The sequence below is a fragment of the Pseudorasbora parva genome, chromosome 5 (genome assembly GCF_024679245.1).
Source record: "Pseudorasbora parva isolate DD20220531a chromosome 5, ASM2467924v1, whole genome shotgun sequence".
Lineage (NCBI taxonomy): Eukaryota > Metazoa > Chordata > Actinopteri > Cypriniformes > Gobionidae > Pseudorasbora > Pseudorasbora parva.
In genome coordinates this window covers 32,008,493-32,025,771 of record NC_090176.1, presented here as the reverse complement: position 1 = coordinate 32,025,771, position 17,279 = coordinate 32,008,493, and the positions used below count along the sequence as shown (strand labels likewise).

Here is a 17,279-nt window from a genome sequence, read left to right as displayed (position 1 = left end):
TGAGAGACGCCAGCGCGCTGCCGCTGCTATATAGCTCTCTAAAAATAGCTCACCTTTCACTGCCTTCTACGGCCCGATTGACAAGTGTCATGAGCCAATCGCGCTATATTATTCAAATTACACTCCTCCTCTTTGGCCATTTTAGCACCGCCTTACTAGGACGCCAGTGAGATCATCAACCCTATTTACCGTATATGGTCACGCACGGAATTGATTGACAACAAACCACGCCCCCCTCAGTTCCCTTGGCTTCCTCTCGCTCGCGAGACAGCGAGCCCAGCAACTTGCCTTGGTGATCCACGGCATTCAAGATAAAGGCTACCTGGAATTTATAGCGCAAAAGAGACAGAGGCAATGCGGAAATAGGTGGACAGTTCATGTCACCGATTTTGCATCCCACTCCCAGGCTGAGGATCTGAGAGTTCGCGGGGATTGCAATTAAGTGACAAGAATTCTTTTTATTTTTTTTCCTTCCTTTTTCTCACAGCGCAGAAATCACCAGCTTTAAACTACACGGAGGATTTGAAACATTATTTTGCGTTTGACAGTGGGCTGAGAAGAAAACAAATTACACCAGAGGATCAAAGCCACACTTTTTTTCTTGTGAGCATCAACATGGACGTGTTGGCGAATTACAGTATTTTTCAGGAACTTCAGCTGGTGCACGACACGGGCTACTTCTCGGCGATGCCATCGCTGGAGGAGAACTGGCAGCAGGTGAGAGTTAGCCCCTAACTATTTGCACTGTTAGTTCGCATAAATAAGCCGTGTGTATGTGCGCACATGTATCTCATGGAAACACAACTTCACAGTGCGCGCGTATGTCCAAACACGCTGTTTCCTTGTACACTCATTACGGGTAATGTTTTATAGTGATGAAAAGGTTGCTCTCACGAAGCATGCCTAACTCCAGTCTTATTTATCCGAGCGAAAGTGATTATTAGTTCGAAGAATAATTTATAATATGCTTTGAGGAATGAGACGCATATGTAGTGTACTTCTATGTTGTGTATGCAAAGCAAAATAGATGGCAATGACAGAATGAGACACGAGATGATTCAAGTGCATTATGGTCTACTTCTGACTGAATGGCGTTTTGTTAAGGCGCACGTAATGTGGCCAGAGAAAATAAGGGCTTGGTGAACAATAAGCGACTTGTTATTAAATAATGCATTCGTCTGTCAGATAACTTCGTGTTTTTCAGCCCGACGATATCAAGTGCAGTTCCCGATCGTCATGTATTATGTATTACCTCCGCCGCGAGGGTGCGCGCGTGAGTGGATGTGAGGAGAATGCATCCAAACACCCAATCCTGAGAGCTAGTGTGCCAATGACAATTTGCTGACTCTTTAAGGGGGAGAGGCAATCAATGATAATAGTGGTGTTTTACATTTTTATGATACCCCACTTAAGCCTTCTGGAAAATCTGGGAGTGAAATTGAAACAGATTTGTCATAGAAATGTTTTTAAGTGACAAGGTCTTTACGTGATCAATGCAAATCAATGGCTTGGTGTTATTGGGCAAATCTTGTTTTAGCAGCCAAACAGATCACCAAATTTGGAAGTTTTGTAAATTATACGGCAACAATTTAATGATGAGATTTATGATTTGAGGTAAGGACTTCTGGTAATCGATGTGGCGACAAGCGCCTCTGCACGCATGCACCGGCTGCCTTCAGCTCATTGCAATTCCATGTGCTTAACTGCAGGGAAATGCAGTGAGTGGTTATTTATTGCTGGTGTGTGAACTTGAAACATATCTACCTCCACCAGCAATTCAACCGGCACTTCTAATACAAATATTATCTGGTAGCCTATAGCTAATGCAAATACAGACATATTGGCATGAATATAGAATGAAAATACAGGTCAGGCAATCTAATCTCGGAGATTATAATAGAGAAGAAACATGTCGTGCAGGAGGACAGGTCTGGTTCATCTGTTCACTGCTAATTATGGCATTAATTAACTTAAAGCATCATGGTCATATCAAACAATGGCCGTGTGTACATTGGGCATTTATTCCCTGGAGTAATGTAAATTGACTGTCCAAGCACACATGGATCACAATTTATATATATATATATATATATATATATATATATACATATATATATATATATATATATATATATATATATATATATATATATATATATATATATATATATATATATATATATATATATATATATATATATATATATATATATAAAATATTTATTTTTATTTATTTTAATTATTATTATTGCACTGGCAAAGGCAGTTTAAAGACACAAGTGGAACAACCCCATTATGTATCACAAAAAAAATAAAGTTCAATCTAATGGTAAAAAAAAAAAATAATGAAGAGAAAAAGACCTGTCTCTGTAGACAGGCTTTTTTCTTTGAGTAACATCATAGTTAACGTTTGATTCTTTTACAAGTTGGGATAGTTTTAAAGTGTAGCCCTAGATCTGCCAGTGCAAGGTAAACAGCCCCCTTTGAGAGGGAGACAAGATGGATAGCTGTGCTCGGCCCCTTGCGAGTAGAGCATGAATCAGACCTTAATGGATGCGATATGGGTGAATTGAGTTTCAGAGCTCAGGCTTCGACCAGGGATGGGGCGCGTGGTTCACGGAGGGGAGAGTGACAGAGGTGGTGTTCTTGGGGATGACGAGAGGTTGTCCACCGGACGTGATGAAGTCCTGACGTGCACTGCATCCATTCCCCATGAGGGCTGCTGGCATCGTCTCCCTCAACTTGAACAAAGACTCTATCTCTCACTGTCAAGAAGAGACACAGAAGAGAGAGAAAAACACAGGGAAAAGACAGAGCAGGCGGCTCACTGTAATCACAGCTCGCCAACCTTTCTTGGGGTAGAGAAGGGAGGGATTATTTTGCCGATGACCCGCAAGCAAGGTTAATTCAAAGAGCGGCTGTTTGTGCAACAAGAGAGCCCCTGTTGGTTCTCACCCCCCTCCCTAAGCAGTGCCACCCAGTATGACTCTCTGAGCTCCTCACTGGAGGCTGGAAGAGCAGGTGGAGTGGCCTGGGGAATGAGGCAGAGGCAGTAAACACCACCATTAGAGGCAGTCAAAGCAGCCTGGCCAATTAGTAAGAATCACCTAAGAGACAAGTTGGGGGGCTGAGTCTGTTTGTTTGTCTGCATCCATCCATCCATCCATCTGTCCTCCATCAGCTAGTGCATCACGTGCGCTTTTGTTGGTGTGTCCTCGTCTAACAAGAAGGCTTTTTTGTGGGTCACAGCGAAAATGGGTCACTCTCTGTCTCTTTGTCTACAAAGTCTGGCAGACCTGTCCTTACAGCACTTTTCTCCTTGTCGTGAAAGAGTTTTCGTTGGAAAGTTTTCATTGCCATCATTAATTCCAAATGACTTCATTCACATTTCTGAAGCAGGGTCTGATTGTTGCACACCCATCCCAAACCTAGGACTACTACTCTAAGCATTGTGGTCAGAATACGAGACCAGGTTATCCTGATAATCCCATCAAAACCTCAACCTACTCTTTTTTTTCCCCGTTCTATCAATAGCTTTCATGCTAAAGGTTGAGAAAGTATCTGAGAAGTGGTGAACTTCTCAAAGCTCACTGGCAGCTGGAGGGCAGACGACTGGCCCACAGAAACACATCACAGTCAGTAGAACTAGAACACGTCTGAGCAGGGTCACGTAAGCCCCTGAGAGAAGCTGCAGGAAGCAGCTATCTGAGACGAAAGTGGCCCAGTGCTCAAACTGAGACCTGTCCCTGAGAAGCCCGGTTTGACAAGATAATGAATCACATTGCATGTATATTCTGTGCTGTGAGTTTTTGCATTTCACAGCCCAGTAATTTTTCGAAACAAAGGGCTGGATAGTTAGGTCGGTGGATGGGGATTGAGAAAGAGGCTGTGTATCTGCAAGATAGCATTAAAAATGGATTTCATTTGAGTTGGGCTACATCAGTGCTCCTGTGGAGGTTCCACAACTGAATGGAGGAGCCTGTGCTTTCTTGCTTATTTCCCCCTGCAGCCCATGGCGCAGGCAGTTGGCCTGCTTTAGCTTCCATCCATGCTTGTATCGCATTCCTTCTCTGTCCACCTTGAGCTTGCTCCAGCTGAAGGCATTCAAGCTTTCTCTGGGTAGTGAACACTGAAATTGCATTATGTAATACCCTGAGGAACACAGCTGCTTTCTCACAGTGTATCTTCTGACAGCACACATGGATTCTCAAGCCCCCTTTTTGGTCTCTTTCTGCAATTGGTAAAGCTCCAGGACACCAAAGTAATGGGCAAACACATTACCTTGTTGACAGCGCCCGCGAAAGCCCCCCTTGAAGCTGTAGAGCGACATTGCAATGTCTTCAGAGATTGAGATACTGTGCTAAGCTCCTACTTATCTACTGGGAGACTTGCAGATTTAGGCAAAGAAGCATCCTTGTACTCCCTGAAAGCTTTGTGCTATATTTTAGATTAAACAACCTGAATTTTGTCAGTGGTGATGTCCCCACTTGCTGACCTTGCTCTAAGGGAAGCACCTTGGCATTCAACCTCAAACCTGTTCTACCGGTCCTTTCTTTGAAGTGTTAACATGTCTATCAGTACATGCTGATGCTCAGGCATGCGTTGAAATATAAGAACTCCCACGTCAAGATAAATAAGCGGTCACAAAGTTATCTTAAGCAGATATGCAGTACATCTGTAGAGGCTTGGCTACTCTGACACCTCCCTTCCCCTCCTACAGTTTTGACCTCAGTGGCCCCCGCTGAACCAGCTCCATTAGTCACTATGTTGGTGGTGCATTCTTTTGACCCACAATGGAAAGTGCCAGTCCCTCTGTGTGATCCTATTGCTGATATGAACTTTTAATAACTTAATTGATCTCGTCAGCTGTTTGGTTTCCACTGGATTATCGACTGGCCCATATAATGGCAAGGATCAGTGAGCAGACTGCACTCATAAGTCACCACTGTGTTGGTATTAGTATGACATAATAAACCAACCCATTGTTCTGGGCATTTCCTGTACGCTGCCCCTGCCAGTGACTAGACAGGTCAAAATCGAGCACTGTCTGAGTTTAGTATACACTTTGAATCACTGTCAAGTCATCGTCTGAGATTACAAAAGAGCTGTCTATTTTTCTTCCCGCCTACCTATATCTCTCTTGTGATTCAGATTTTATGGTGCAGTCAGAATGCACTTTAAAATTCAGATAAAAGCAATAATTTGGCATTTAAACATTTTTATGTCAATGTTTAATTAGAGTAAAACGATATTAGTCTAATTTTTGAGAAGTTTGACTAACAGACCTGGATAACACAACTGTTGCTCAGCTTCGTTCTAGCATTTATACAGGTTAACCTGACTACAATTTGCCTCGGCTTTGTGCACTTGCTCCAAAGGTGCAGGTGACAACATGTACCCTTCAAGTATTCGGTTACACATTGTGTCAAGTCTACTTGGACGGATAGATGAAATACACAACTACTATTCAACTACACAGAAACCCACTGTAGCTTAAATATAACCGCGCCTATAAATATTCTTAGTGAACTGCAAAAGCGGAGCTCCCAGACACAGCAGATCAGTCAGACCCCAGACAGCTGACAGTAATTAGGCAGCAGTGAGGTGCAGTAGGGTCTTTCATGCATAGGGCTGAACTAGGTCTCTCTTTGAAGTGGGGACCTTTCAGTCACATTCTCCTTTTACGTTTGAGTAAAGTTCATACTAGGCTTTAGCACGGGCTGCTTCTGATGCAACCCAGCAATTTCATGTTGAATTCCATCTCTTTGTTAAAAAAAGATGTAACCACAAGCTTGCATGACAGGTCTGTGCAAACTAATAAACAACAAGCTATGGAAATTATAGGGAAAAAAAGCCATACCTGACTTGACTATTATTCTGTGATTTTGAGTTACTACATTAAAGTGAAACGGCTTTCACAGGATCATTAGCATTTGAAGCGCAGTCCTAGCTCACCTTCATATACACTGTGTGCTCTGTTTACCAAATATCGTTCACCATGAAATTTGGCAATTGCTCTATAATTTATTCTCAGCGCTAGAGGTAGATCAAAGACGCCATCAAACTGGCAGTTGGTAGGTTTTTGAACAGTCAAACATAGGTTTGGTGAAATGAGAAACTGGGGGATAATTAGCATCTCCAGAGAACACAACCTTCAACAAAGCGCTGGATAGAAAGATACAAAAATATATAAGGTCATAAGTTAAAAAATATTGCTTGTCTAGAAATATATCCAAGGAGAATATTATACAATGTTTTTTTCCATTACAATGACTTGTAATGTGCAAAGTCACAAGAGAAACACATGGTATAAAATTCTATGGTGTATATAGTGAATAGAAGGCAAGTAGATGCAAACACAATATAGCTGAGAAAATGGGTATGAAAACAAAAGTGATTAAAAAAGGGAATGTACGACTATTATAAGATAAATATCAAGCTTCAGAATACATTTCAAGGAAGCACTGTAGTTTCCCGCAAGTTGGAGCCAAATATATCCCTCAGCGGCGCAAACCAGTGCATTAATGATGCGATTGTGTAAATGAATGTTTATTTGAAATGCTTATTTGCTGAGCATTATACTAACCATGTTAAACAGCCTATCCATTTCCAGTAAGCACTGGAAGTGATCTTACTCTCGATCTGGCCACGCAAGCTCTGAGACACTAATGGGCCATGCTTATCTTCACTGAGGGTGTCTGTTGTTTGTCTAACAGTGTGTCACCTACAATACGTAGCTTAGGGCACAAGGAAATGTGTGGTCACATATGCCGCCTAAGGAACTGCGGGTGATTCACAGCATGCAGTTGATTCATAGATTCCACAGATACATTCCAGATCTTTCTACAGAAAACATTTGCACAGAACCTAGTTTCTGGGGTAAAAATGTAAGAATTAAGATTTGACCCAATATTAGTGCATGCAAAACTGAATACCTACCCTCATCCATGCATTCAACATGCTAATTATCCCCGTGCCTGCGAGTGATTGCTGATGGATGTGGTATTGTTATGTAGGGATCAAGAGCTTTTCAGGGGCCATGATTGAGGAGCTGTTGGATGGTAGGGATGGTGAGGGTCATTTGTCTGCTGTCTCTCGAGAGTCTATCAGCCCATGGAGACGAGAAGCAGTACTAGGATGGACAGAGAGAGAAAAAGACAGAGAAAGATGAGTGTTTGGAATGCATCTTTATGTATGAGGCCTGTGGCCCCCCCTCTCCCCTCCCTTGGTCTCGATGGAGAGGCAGTTTAGCCACTCAAGGATTTGATTAACAGGCTGAGAGGAACCAGCCATTTTTCTCTAAGTGCAAGTGCACACACAGTCATAGAAACTCTGGCTAACAGCCTGATGATATCGCTCACACCACCCTGAAAGAAACAAAACAGGGAGCTTGGAAATCAATACTTTCCCCATTGCAAATGGTACCTCATTGCTGTTTGAGACTGCATCACTCCTTAGTCTGTAAAATAGAGTTATATAAACCAGGAGGGCATTTGATATGAATAATAAATGTGATATTTTGTGTATTCCAAACCAGCTATAAGTAGCCCTGCAGAATGTCAAGGTAAAAATAAAGAAATGGAGAGGGGAAAGAGCAGGAGAAAGTAAAGGATGTCTCATGTTTATTCAAGGGCTCCTGACGTGAGACACAGCACTGACGGTCCTGCACTCTTTCTAGCCTCTTGGTCTTCTGGAATTTCCCTGCACTGTTATTGTCCAGATGGCAACGTGCAAACGGCCAATCCAAGCCTGCTGCTAGACTGTCCAATGTTAGTATTCTGCATCAAGCCAATGACAAATTTAAGCCACGTCACCTTTGCCTTCTTTCCTGTGAAACCCTAAACAATACAAAAATACTTCTAGAACCAAAAATAGCATGTTATACTCAAAAACAACTGAAAATAATTGAGTCAGTCAGTGCAAACGAATCTTGTCATGTCATCTTGTTTGATATCACAGCACTAAAACGTACATAACTTTTTCTCTCACGTACACATCACAGTTCTTTGTATCCAGATATCTTTCCATCAAAATCAAATTGTCTTTTTTGCATGCAGACGTTGTAGCAACACTACTGGTTAATCTGATGTGTTTCCTCTAGAGGCACTTGGTGTATTGTGTATAGTGGATATATTGTGATTTCAGATTGGGTTTCAGAGTGGAAGGAAGTCCAGGTCTGAATCACCCAACACCTGTTGTCAGGCTGCCAAACAGGAGTGGTGAGCTCATTGTTTGTTTTGGTGGTGGTGACATGGTCACAATAAGGACAGGTCATAAGAACCATTAAAACACAATAACCAGCAAGAGGTACTTTTCCACTAGCTACATGCCTTTAGGGTTTGTTCTTTGACCTTGAAGTGACTTAAAAAGAAGTTAATTAATATACATTGGCTGGCCTCATTGATAATGAGGTGTACGTTTACTAAAGTGCAAAGGGATGAAATGGAGGTTTGATTTGTTGGAATGATTTGATTAATATATTTTGATTAATAACAATACTTCTATGGTTCCGATCAATAGTACAATGCTGCAATCATACCGCATACTTACCAGGTGATGCAAACTTGACTTGCCCTTAGCAGATCTGTGGAAGCAGCATCTAAAACAACACAATTTAGAAATTTTACAATCCAATTCAATCGCACGGATACCTTTTAATAAAATATGTATGAATTTGGAACAATGTAGTCCATGATAAAACATCTCTCATTGGTGTAGAAGCACTTGTCTGGTTTGATTATATGATTCTCAAAAATCGCTAAATCCAGTGTTTCTGAAAGAAAAAAATCAAGCTCCAAGACTATAAGGGCAAACCCAGAATAATGCTCTCTTTTGTGCAAAGAAATAAAAGTATAGTAAAATGTGGCAGACACATCTTCACTGCCATTGTGGGCTGAGTCTTATAGATGCAAAGAAAGACATTAAAGTTCTGGAAATGGAAATGAAACATGGAAAATATCCGTTTGAATAAATAAATGTTAATAGTTTACATTTCTTAAGGTCACTGAGGGTATTACAGTTTGAGAACCACTGTAGCCTATCATACACAGTTTGTCTTTTAATATTGGACTGAATTATATATATTTTTTTATTTTGTGTGGAGTATAAAAAACGGAAAATACCATTTACACAATGAAAAAAAATAGAAGTCAATGGAAAGTTCTGAGCCCCACCATGATAGAAATACAAACTTCTGTGCGAGTGCATATTTGCATATCGTCTCTCTCCGCTGGTCACATGATCTGGCGTCACTCCAGCCTCCTATTGTGTCGGTCCAGTTTCACTATACTTGCTTATTTCCACTAGCTCATTCTTCTCCTCCTCTCGTTCATTCTCTCTTGCTCTCTTACCCATTTTGACCCTGTCTGCCATTGACCATTTTAAGTACAGCCACTGATTACTGGACATTTTGATGTGGTCTGTTGATGTAAAAAAAAAAAATCACAACAAGATCCTATCTAGACACATTGTTATGGCCAAAATAGAAGGTATATAGATTCATTGAATGATCATCATATTATGCACTTGAGATATTTTATGCAAAATAATGAATAGAATTAAAATGGTAAAGCAGTTAAACCACATCTCTGTGATGCTATCTGTTCACGTGGAGGTCAAAGCAGGTGAATGCCACTTATGTGTTGAGGTGTGCAGGAAGGATTGGCATACATCACCCTCGCTGAGCCCTCCACCTAACTAACAGCTCTGCTCAGTAATTACATGGGGAGAAAATAAAAAGGGCAGATGCCCCCCTGGCACCGGGCACACAACCGGTGTGTGTCCAACCTGGTGGTGTGGAAGAGCATACTGCTCCAGCGAGCAGAGAAGCTTGACGCAAATACACTAGAGAGCTGACTTTGAGCACAGTTCAGAAGGCAGGACCGCCCCATCAAGCACACACAAAGAATGTTTGCGGTTCTGCTCTTCGAAAGCGAGTTTCTAAGTGTGCTGTTACCACTTCCTTCCTATTCTTTGCCAATTCAGTGGAGGAAACCAAGCCCTTGTTTACTGACGGGATTCTCCACTATCCCACACACCCCCCACCCCCAGGCCTCCCTTTCCTTCCCCATGCCCCAGAAGTCGCTCCATCCATATGGACAACTGCCAACATCCTCTCCATTCATCAACCCAACAGCCATACTGTTACAGTTACACTGGTTATAGCCCCTTGTGATGGTTGCTACGCTGGTTTAAAGTGCCATATTGTGTAAGCTTTATTTTAAGCCTTTTATTTTAGGCAGACCAGACCCTCTGTAAATTGTGCCAGGTGCCATACTGTATACCTGATATAGCTCTGGCTAAGGATCTGCAGGCTCTGCTTGTGTCTCCTTGAGGCGGCTCTGCTGTGAGACCCACCTGTTCACCATTTCTGGCATGCTCCACTTTTCCACCAAACTCAAGCGAAAGCTGAATCCTAGTGAATGAGTAAAATTAGGTGGTTTTTAGATAGTTGATTTGTCAAGACAAATTGTGAGATTTGAGAAAGTTGTAATTGTAAAATATGAAATCACAGTGTGAGAAATGAAGTCAGGACATAAATAAGGCACAATCAGTATAAACACAATACCAAACAAATATTGAGGGTCAGCAAAAATGTAATGCCTTTATTCAGCAAAGATGGATTGATCAAAACGGATTGTAAAGTGTTTCATTAAATCAACATATTAAAATGATGATTTCTGAAGACTGGAGAAATGGCTAGTGAAAATGTAGCTTTGCTATAACATAAATAAATTACATTAAAGTAAGTAAAATATAAAGCAATTAAAACTGTTACTGTTTTTGCTGTATTTTTGGTCAAATAAATATAAAAATAAGAAAACTTTTAAAAACAAAAACCTTACTGACCCAAAACCTTTGAAAGGTAGTGTATAAGTATGGCGGAATTAGGATTGTATACAGTCCATATCACTATGTATTCATGAAATGCTCCTTAAATTCACTACATTGATTTATTGCAATAAAATATACATATTGCATAGCTTCCCATTTGCTCTTACAATTCCTCTTGTATTAAAATATTTCTCATCTTGAAAAGTGTAATAGTTTAAGAATCTCTGAATGTCTTTATTTTTAGCTGCCCTGACAAACACAATAACCTCCCCACAACATCCACACTAAACTCAAAGGCGCTTTCGTCCTGAAGGTTGTGCAATGAGAGTCCTGCTGAGTGGTTCTGGGAAAGGAGACATGCTGCTCTAAGTCCTTCCAGTTTGTTATGGCTCAGTTAAATGGGTCATGTGCTGAGGACCAGCGACCTTGGAGCATTTGTCCTGCTCATTGAGACATTCAGCCTTTCCCTTTGTTTTGCACAGATGGACAGACCCACTTTCGACCATTTGCTCCTAAGTCCTAATCATTGCAGCATAATTTATACAAAAACATCTGCAATTAGCATTCTTTTTAGTGTTTTTGGTGGAGTCACCAAGTTCTTTTAGCACCGTTTTCTCAAAGCACCTGGATGCTTTGACAGCACACTCACCATTGGGTGCGAACGCAGTGCAATCTAACTGCAAAAATGACAGCGATTGTGAGGTGTTTGCAGTCAAGAATGTAAAGTCTGCCTTCTCTGAAGGGGAGGCTGAGCCAGTGTACAGCTATGTGGGTCGGCTGCTATTTTAATCTGTAATGTTGCCGGGAATACCTGAGGGAACAGCCCGGCTCCGTTGGAATGGGGGCTTGTCTGTGTGCAAGTGCCAGTTTTTGTGTGCATGCATAGGTATGGCGGGTTGCAGCATGCAGATCAGAAAGGTTGTTTAAAGATTTGCGTTAGTATGAGAGAGATGCCTACTGGGCACCTCTTGTACCATCTTAGGTTCAGTGGAGCAGGCAGCATATAAGTGTGCTTTTAAGCATGGGCCACTGCACCAGGCAAACCCAGCAGAGACTAGCCAGCATCTGCACACACGTGAACGCATCACGCTGGCACTCGCGCTCTTACGGTACCTTCCCCCCTCAGGCGATCCTCAGACAGGCCAACAGCTCAATTGTACATTACGAGTGCCTGTGACTCATCTCTTGCGCTACAATATTCAGGATGAGATCACCCACTTTGTCAAATGCAAAGTGCTAAATGCGCCCGACTGCACTGTAGATTCCAGTAAAATGATGAGGTAATGCCCGAGATCCATCATGGAGTCAGTACCTCGTCCTAGCAATGATGCTGTCATTGCATTCGTGACCTTGTGATAATCAGCAAAGGATTGGGAGATTTTGGCACGGTGGTGCCGGAGCTCCCGAACGGGGCTCCCTGCCGTGCAGACAGGTGTGGTGGCAGCAGGAGCACCTGCCGTTCAGCCGTCCCACCACGTCTGTAAGCCCGGTGGCTTCAAAGTGTGGCAGTCCCAGAGAGAAAAACTCACAGTCAAGTGCAACTCCGCATGCCCACATACACCGTGCACACTTGGCAAAGGTCTCCCTCTCTGCAGTTTCTATTGTAGTCAGGAATTAATAGACTGCAAAGGCATTCATCAAGTCCCAGTTAGGTTTCCTTTTATGTCACTGTAGCAGTCTTGTCAGATGCTGGTAATTGGGTTCAGAGTGCCATCACAGTAAAAGGCTGTGTGGGAGGGAGTCAGAAGAGGCGGGCCCTCGCCGTCTCAGGTGACCTCACTCTCGGCCCAGCTGCTCCAGAGTGCAGGGAGTAGGGAGGGAGGAGGTGGGGGATGAGGTCATTCTTTCGCTGGGAGTGTGTGGGCTGGATTTGCGTAGGTGTCTTTGTGTGCGTGTCTGCATGCATGAACGATAGACACTGGAAGAGATAAGGCTGAAGATTTCAGAGCCTACTTTTTGTGACATCGAAAGGAAAAGATAAACTAACAGAATCCTAAATGAAAAGCTTAGGGTTTGAAATCGGTCAGAGAAAAATCTTTTTAAAAACCTAATTTGAAACAAGTGTGCCCGGTCTTTGTATTCACGTTGGTGTCATAATTTTAGATTTATTTATTTTTGTACAAATTTCAAGAAAAGCTCAATTTAAGTGGCAAATTTAATTTGAGTGTATACATCTAATATTTTAAGGTAATCTGTTTGTGTTGAGATTACATGAATGATTTGTGTTGCATTAACTGAAACTGGGCGGGGCTTGTTAGTTCCCAACATGCTTTGCATGTGGCTAAATCAAGAGAGAGTAAAAGTGTTATTTTATGTATTTTTTAGCAAGATGAGAAAATGGGAGACTTGATTGTGTTTAATATGAAATTATGTTAGAATTATTATAACAATTTAAATTACAGCGGGTTACCATTGTGGAGAAGAGTGGAGCATTTGCTTAGGCTGTGGACTAAAACAACTAATGTCATAATGGCTTTTCTAAAGGAGCTTTTAATGCTTAGCATTTAAGATGCTAATGTGTGCTATTTAGCTAAAAGTTTGTCAACTGGCTAGTGCAGTACTATAATTCAGTTGTGTAAAGTATATGTTATTGAAGTGGATGAATGAATAAATGAAATTAAATGCCAAAATCATGTCAGGGAGCCATATAAACTTAATGTTGAGACTACTTAATTGGGTCACTTAAAATGTATTAATTCCATGATGTGGAAGTTACATGAACAAATGGTGTTTGTTTAACTTAATTGATTCATGTAGGACCAATGTACACAATTAAATCATGTAAATCCAACACACTTTTTTCCAGTGTGTGTATGTGTCATGAATTATTAATTCATAAATATCGTTCCATTTTGGGTGCCACGCTTAATTATATTTTACAACCTGAACTAATTGCCTTGTTATAAAAATGTCAATATTGTTATTTTGATTTAACTTTATACCTAAATTAATTTTAATACAAATATGATATTAATACCCATATGTTCATACTGTGAAGGGTGCACTGCATATATATATATATTAAAAACAACTTTGATTAAGACACTAGTTTCCCCTACACAGATGGATTTCATCAAGACATTGTTTCATTGCAAATATTTGCCGCCATCCCCTGCTTGCGGTCCATGGTTTCATTTCTCACAAAAAAGCTTTTATGTATCAGTTCATGATCAAATGCTCCCTCCCACCTCGCTCCATTTATGGCTGACTGGCAGAGTGGCAGGGCTTTGTGTCTGTTGTTAGAGAGATGAGCTGGGCTGATAGCCACGTGGAGAAAACAGGACAGCCTACAAGGATTGAGACGTCACAACACAGTGGCGGCTTGCCATTGCATATTCCAGGCACGCATGGGAGCGCTATCAGATCATAGGAGGTATCGGTGAAACAGACATCTGATTCGAGGTGTCTATGATCGATGCCAGCATTTTAAAAGCTAAGAGAGGCTATTGTTTCATTGTAAATTCTCCCGTGCCTGTCAGTAATGAGACATCTAGATGGAAAGGACAATTTCTCTGCTAGCATGTAACAAAGTCATAGAAGGCTCTCTGAGAAATTGCTTTTGCGATTTTTTTATTGGTCGTCAAAGCTCTAACTTTCCACTCGTGACAGACGACATCCTCATCACTCCAGCTTACATACTTCGGAAGCATCCAGCAAATAGCAATACTGTGATTTTTCGTAAACATCCCCAGAGATGGGCTTTCAAAGACAGGATTTGTGTTTACCTTCCTCGAGCATGAAAGCAGGAGGAAGAGAGACAAGAAAAGAGTAAAGGAGTTTGTTGTCCCATAAAATACCAGTTGTGCAGAGTCTGTGTAATTACCACACTGCAGGATAATTATAAAGAGGACAGATGCAGGGATGAAAAAGCCATTTACGTGCACTTAAGTGAGCGGTGGCAATTAACTGGGATGCCTATCCCGGTACTGAGAAATTGGGCTGGAAATCCTCGCAGTCAGTTATCACACAAACCAGAAACGACCGGCCTTCTCCTATCTCTTGGAGGTGAGCCTCGCAAACAGGCTCGAGCAAGTTGTTTAATTTTTTAAGCGGCTTTGCTAATCTGCATTCTTCATTTTGTTTTGGAGCCTTTCGTGCGTGAAAAATCCCCGCAGCACAAAGACTGGTGGGGGCAGCTGCCGGGTTGGGAGGGGTCTTGAATTCCTGTTATCATAACTGCCTTTGTCCATTTCTGTGGCCAGATCCAGGGGCTAAGTTGGAGATTGGACAGGTTACCATATCCATTCCCCTCAGGGTAGCGTGCCCGCACTTGTCCATGCGGACTTCAGCCAGAAAATTTGTCCTGGCCGATCTTTTTATGTGTGCTTATCAGCAGGATTGCAGCCAGAGCATGGAGGCCCAGTGGGGTTACATAACTTCTCTCTGCTCCAGTCATAGCATCTGCAGGAAGGCATGGACCCCTGCATCCCATCTATGCAATTTCCTTTTCTATTTCCTTTCAGCTGGCTGGCCGAGCCATTGTGCGTGCTACTCGCATGGGACAGGATCCTCAGATAGATGTAGTGTTTCCTCTCCACGAGGGCTCCTAGTAGAGCCTGCAACTCACTTCCTGTGGTTTATTAAAAAGAATAACCCAGGGATATATATATATATATATATATATATATATATATATATATATATATATATATATATATATATATATATATATATATATATATAATCCTGAAGTTACACTGATAACCAAGCATAGTGAAACATATGGGTTTAACACAGTTAGGTACTAACATAAAAAATTCTTGGCTGAAAATTTAAATTCTGGATACATTGGGCCAAAAATAGAAGCTGAAAATGTATTTGTTTTGATAGGAAAAAATCCAAATAATCTAAATAGTTTAATATTATAAAAGTGAAAGTGACGTGAAGGCCAAGTATGGTAACTCTGGGTTTGACCCATCCAAGTTAGTGCACACACATTAATAGTGATGAGTGACTGGGGGTTAGGTGCCTTGCTCCAGGGTACCTCAGTCATTTACTGCCGGTATTGAGAATCGAACCCATGACCTTTGGGTTATCAGTCGGATTAGGCCACAACTGCATCCATAATATAATGTATTAAATGATTACACTTGTTCTTCATTCAGCTGTTATTACAACAAAAACATATTTTTATGCTATACTATGCAATATGTCTGCATTAAATTTGAAATGTACAATCAAAATTGGCCGTAAAGACATGTTTTTACATTTTTAATTAAAAAAAGAATAATAAACACTTCAAATAAAGTTTTTTTTTTCAAACTTTCTAGTAAACAAAGAAAGCTACAAAAATATAAAGTAGCATAACTTTTAAACATTGATAATAATAATAAATGTTCTTGAGCACCAAATCAGCATATTAGAATGAATATCTGAAGAATCATGTGACACTGAAGACTGCAGTGATGGCTGCTGAAAACACTGTAATATAATTTCACAACATTACTGTAGAAATTGTAGTGTTTTTGGCCAAATCAATGCAGCCTTGGTGAGCATAAGAGACTCTTTTCAAACACATTTCACAGACCCCAAACTTTTGAACGGTAATGTAGATGAAAAAATATTTCTTGACATATCGGTACCCTACAATACAGTGAGGTCACAATACCAGTGAGATTCTCTCGTATATTTTAAATGTCTAGAGTAACAGTTTCTACACCAATATTTCGACCAGAATATTAATTCTGCATTCCTAATTACATACGTTAATCATGTTTATGCAAGGGCAATGCAACACAATATCAAATGTTTTTAGCAGCACTGTTTTTTTACACTTTCCAAAAACATTTATCAGTCCATTTATCAGACAGTCCCCACCACTGTCTCTGGTCAATGAATAAGACTGGGCTCTTTACTCCTCCCCTGCTGTTCCCTGACTAGATGTGAATTTCCCATGGTTTTATGCCACACTGCAGAGCATAGAATGCAGAGAAGCCTGACTGATAGTCCCCACAGTGGGATAGAGGTAATGAGAGCACCTGCTGGGTCCCTGGCTGAGGCTCTGTCCTGCAGAGACAGACAGACAACGTTAGAGAGAGATGACACAGTGAACCTGAAGTCCTTGCAATCCGAAGTCATGTGGGCTGTTGCTTTGCAGTGACATAACTGAGCATGAGAAAACACAAACCTTTCACACCAGTGCCAAAGTCGTCACACCAGGGTAATTTTAATCTTCTCTCCATGTGGCTTCCCGCTTGTAATGCACCTCAGAGAAGTGCAGATATGTGAGGTAGAACCAGAAGACAGATCTCAAGACAAGAATATTTCAATGCAACAATAGCCTTAAATCCAAATAGAATAATTTTTAATATGAGGACAGTAGCTCATTTGCAAGAATTTGTGAAATATCATCACGTTAACGGGCACAATAATTTATAGTGCTTCGTATGCGTTCCTGTGTTTGTCGCCACAACCAAGATAGGAGACATTCTTGGTGAAATAAAGAG

The 17,279-nt window shown here is 41.2% G+C and overlaps 1 protein-coding gene across 1 annotated transcript in view; it reads left to right on the top strand.

Annotated features, from left to right (window-relative positions):
* The first annotated feature begins 250 nt into the window (after nt 1-250).
* klf7b (Kruppel like factor 7b) overlaps nt 251-17,279 on the top strand; it is a 40,505-nt gene continuing 23,476 nt past the window's right edge. Inside the window, exon 1 of the mRNA XM_067443887.1 lies at nt 251-717. Coding sequence (XP_067299988.1) covers nt 616-717 — 102 coding nt within the window. The 5' untranslated portion in view covers nt 251-615. The remainder of the gene's footprint in view (nt 718-17,279) is intronic.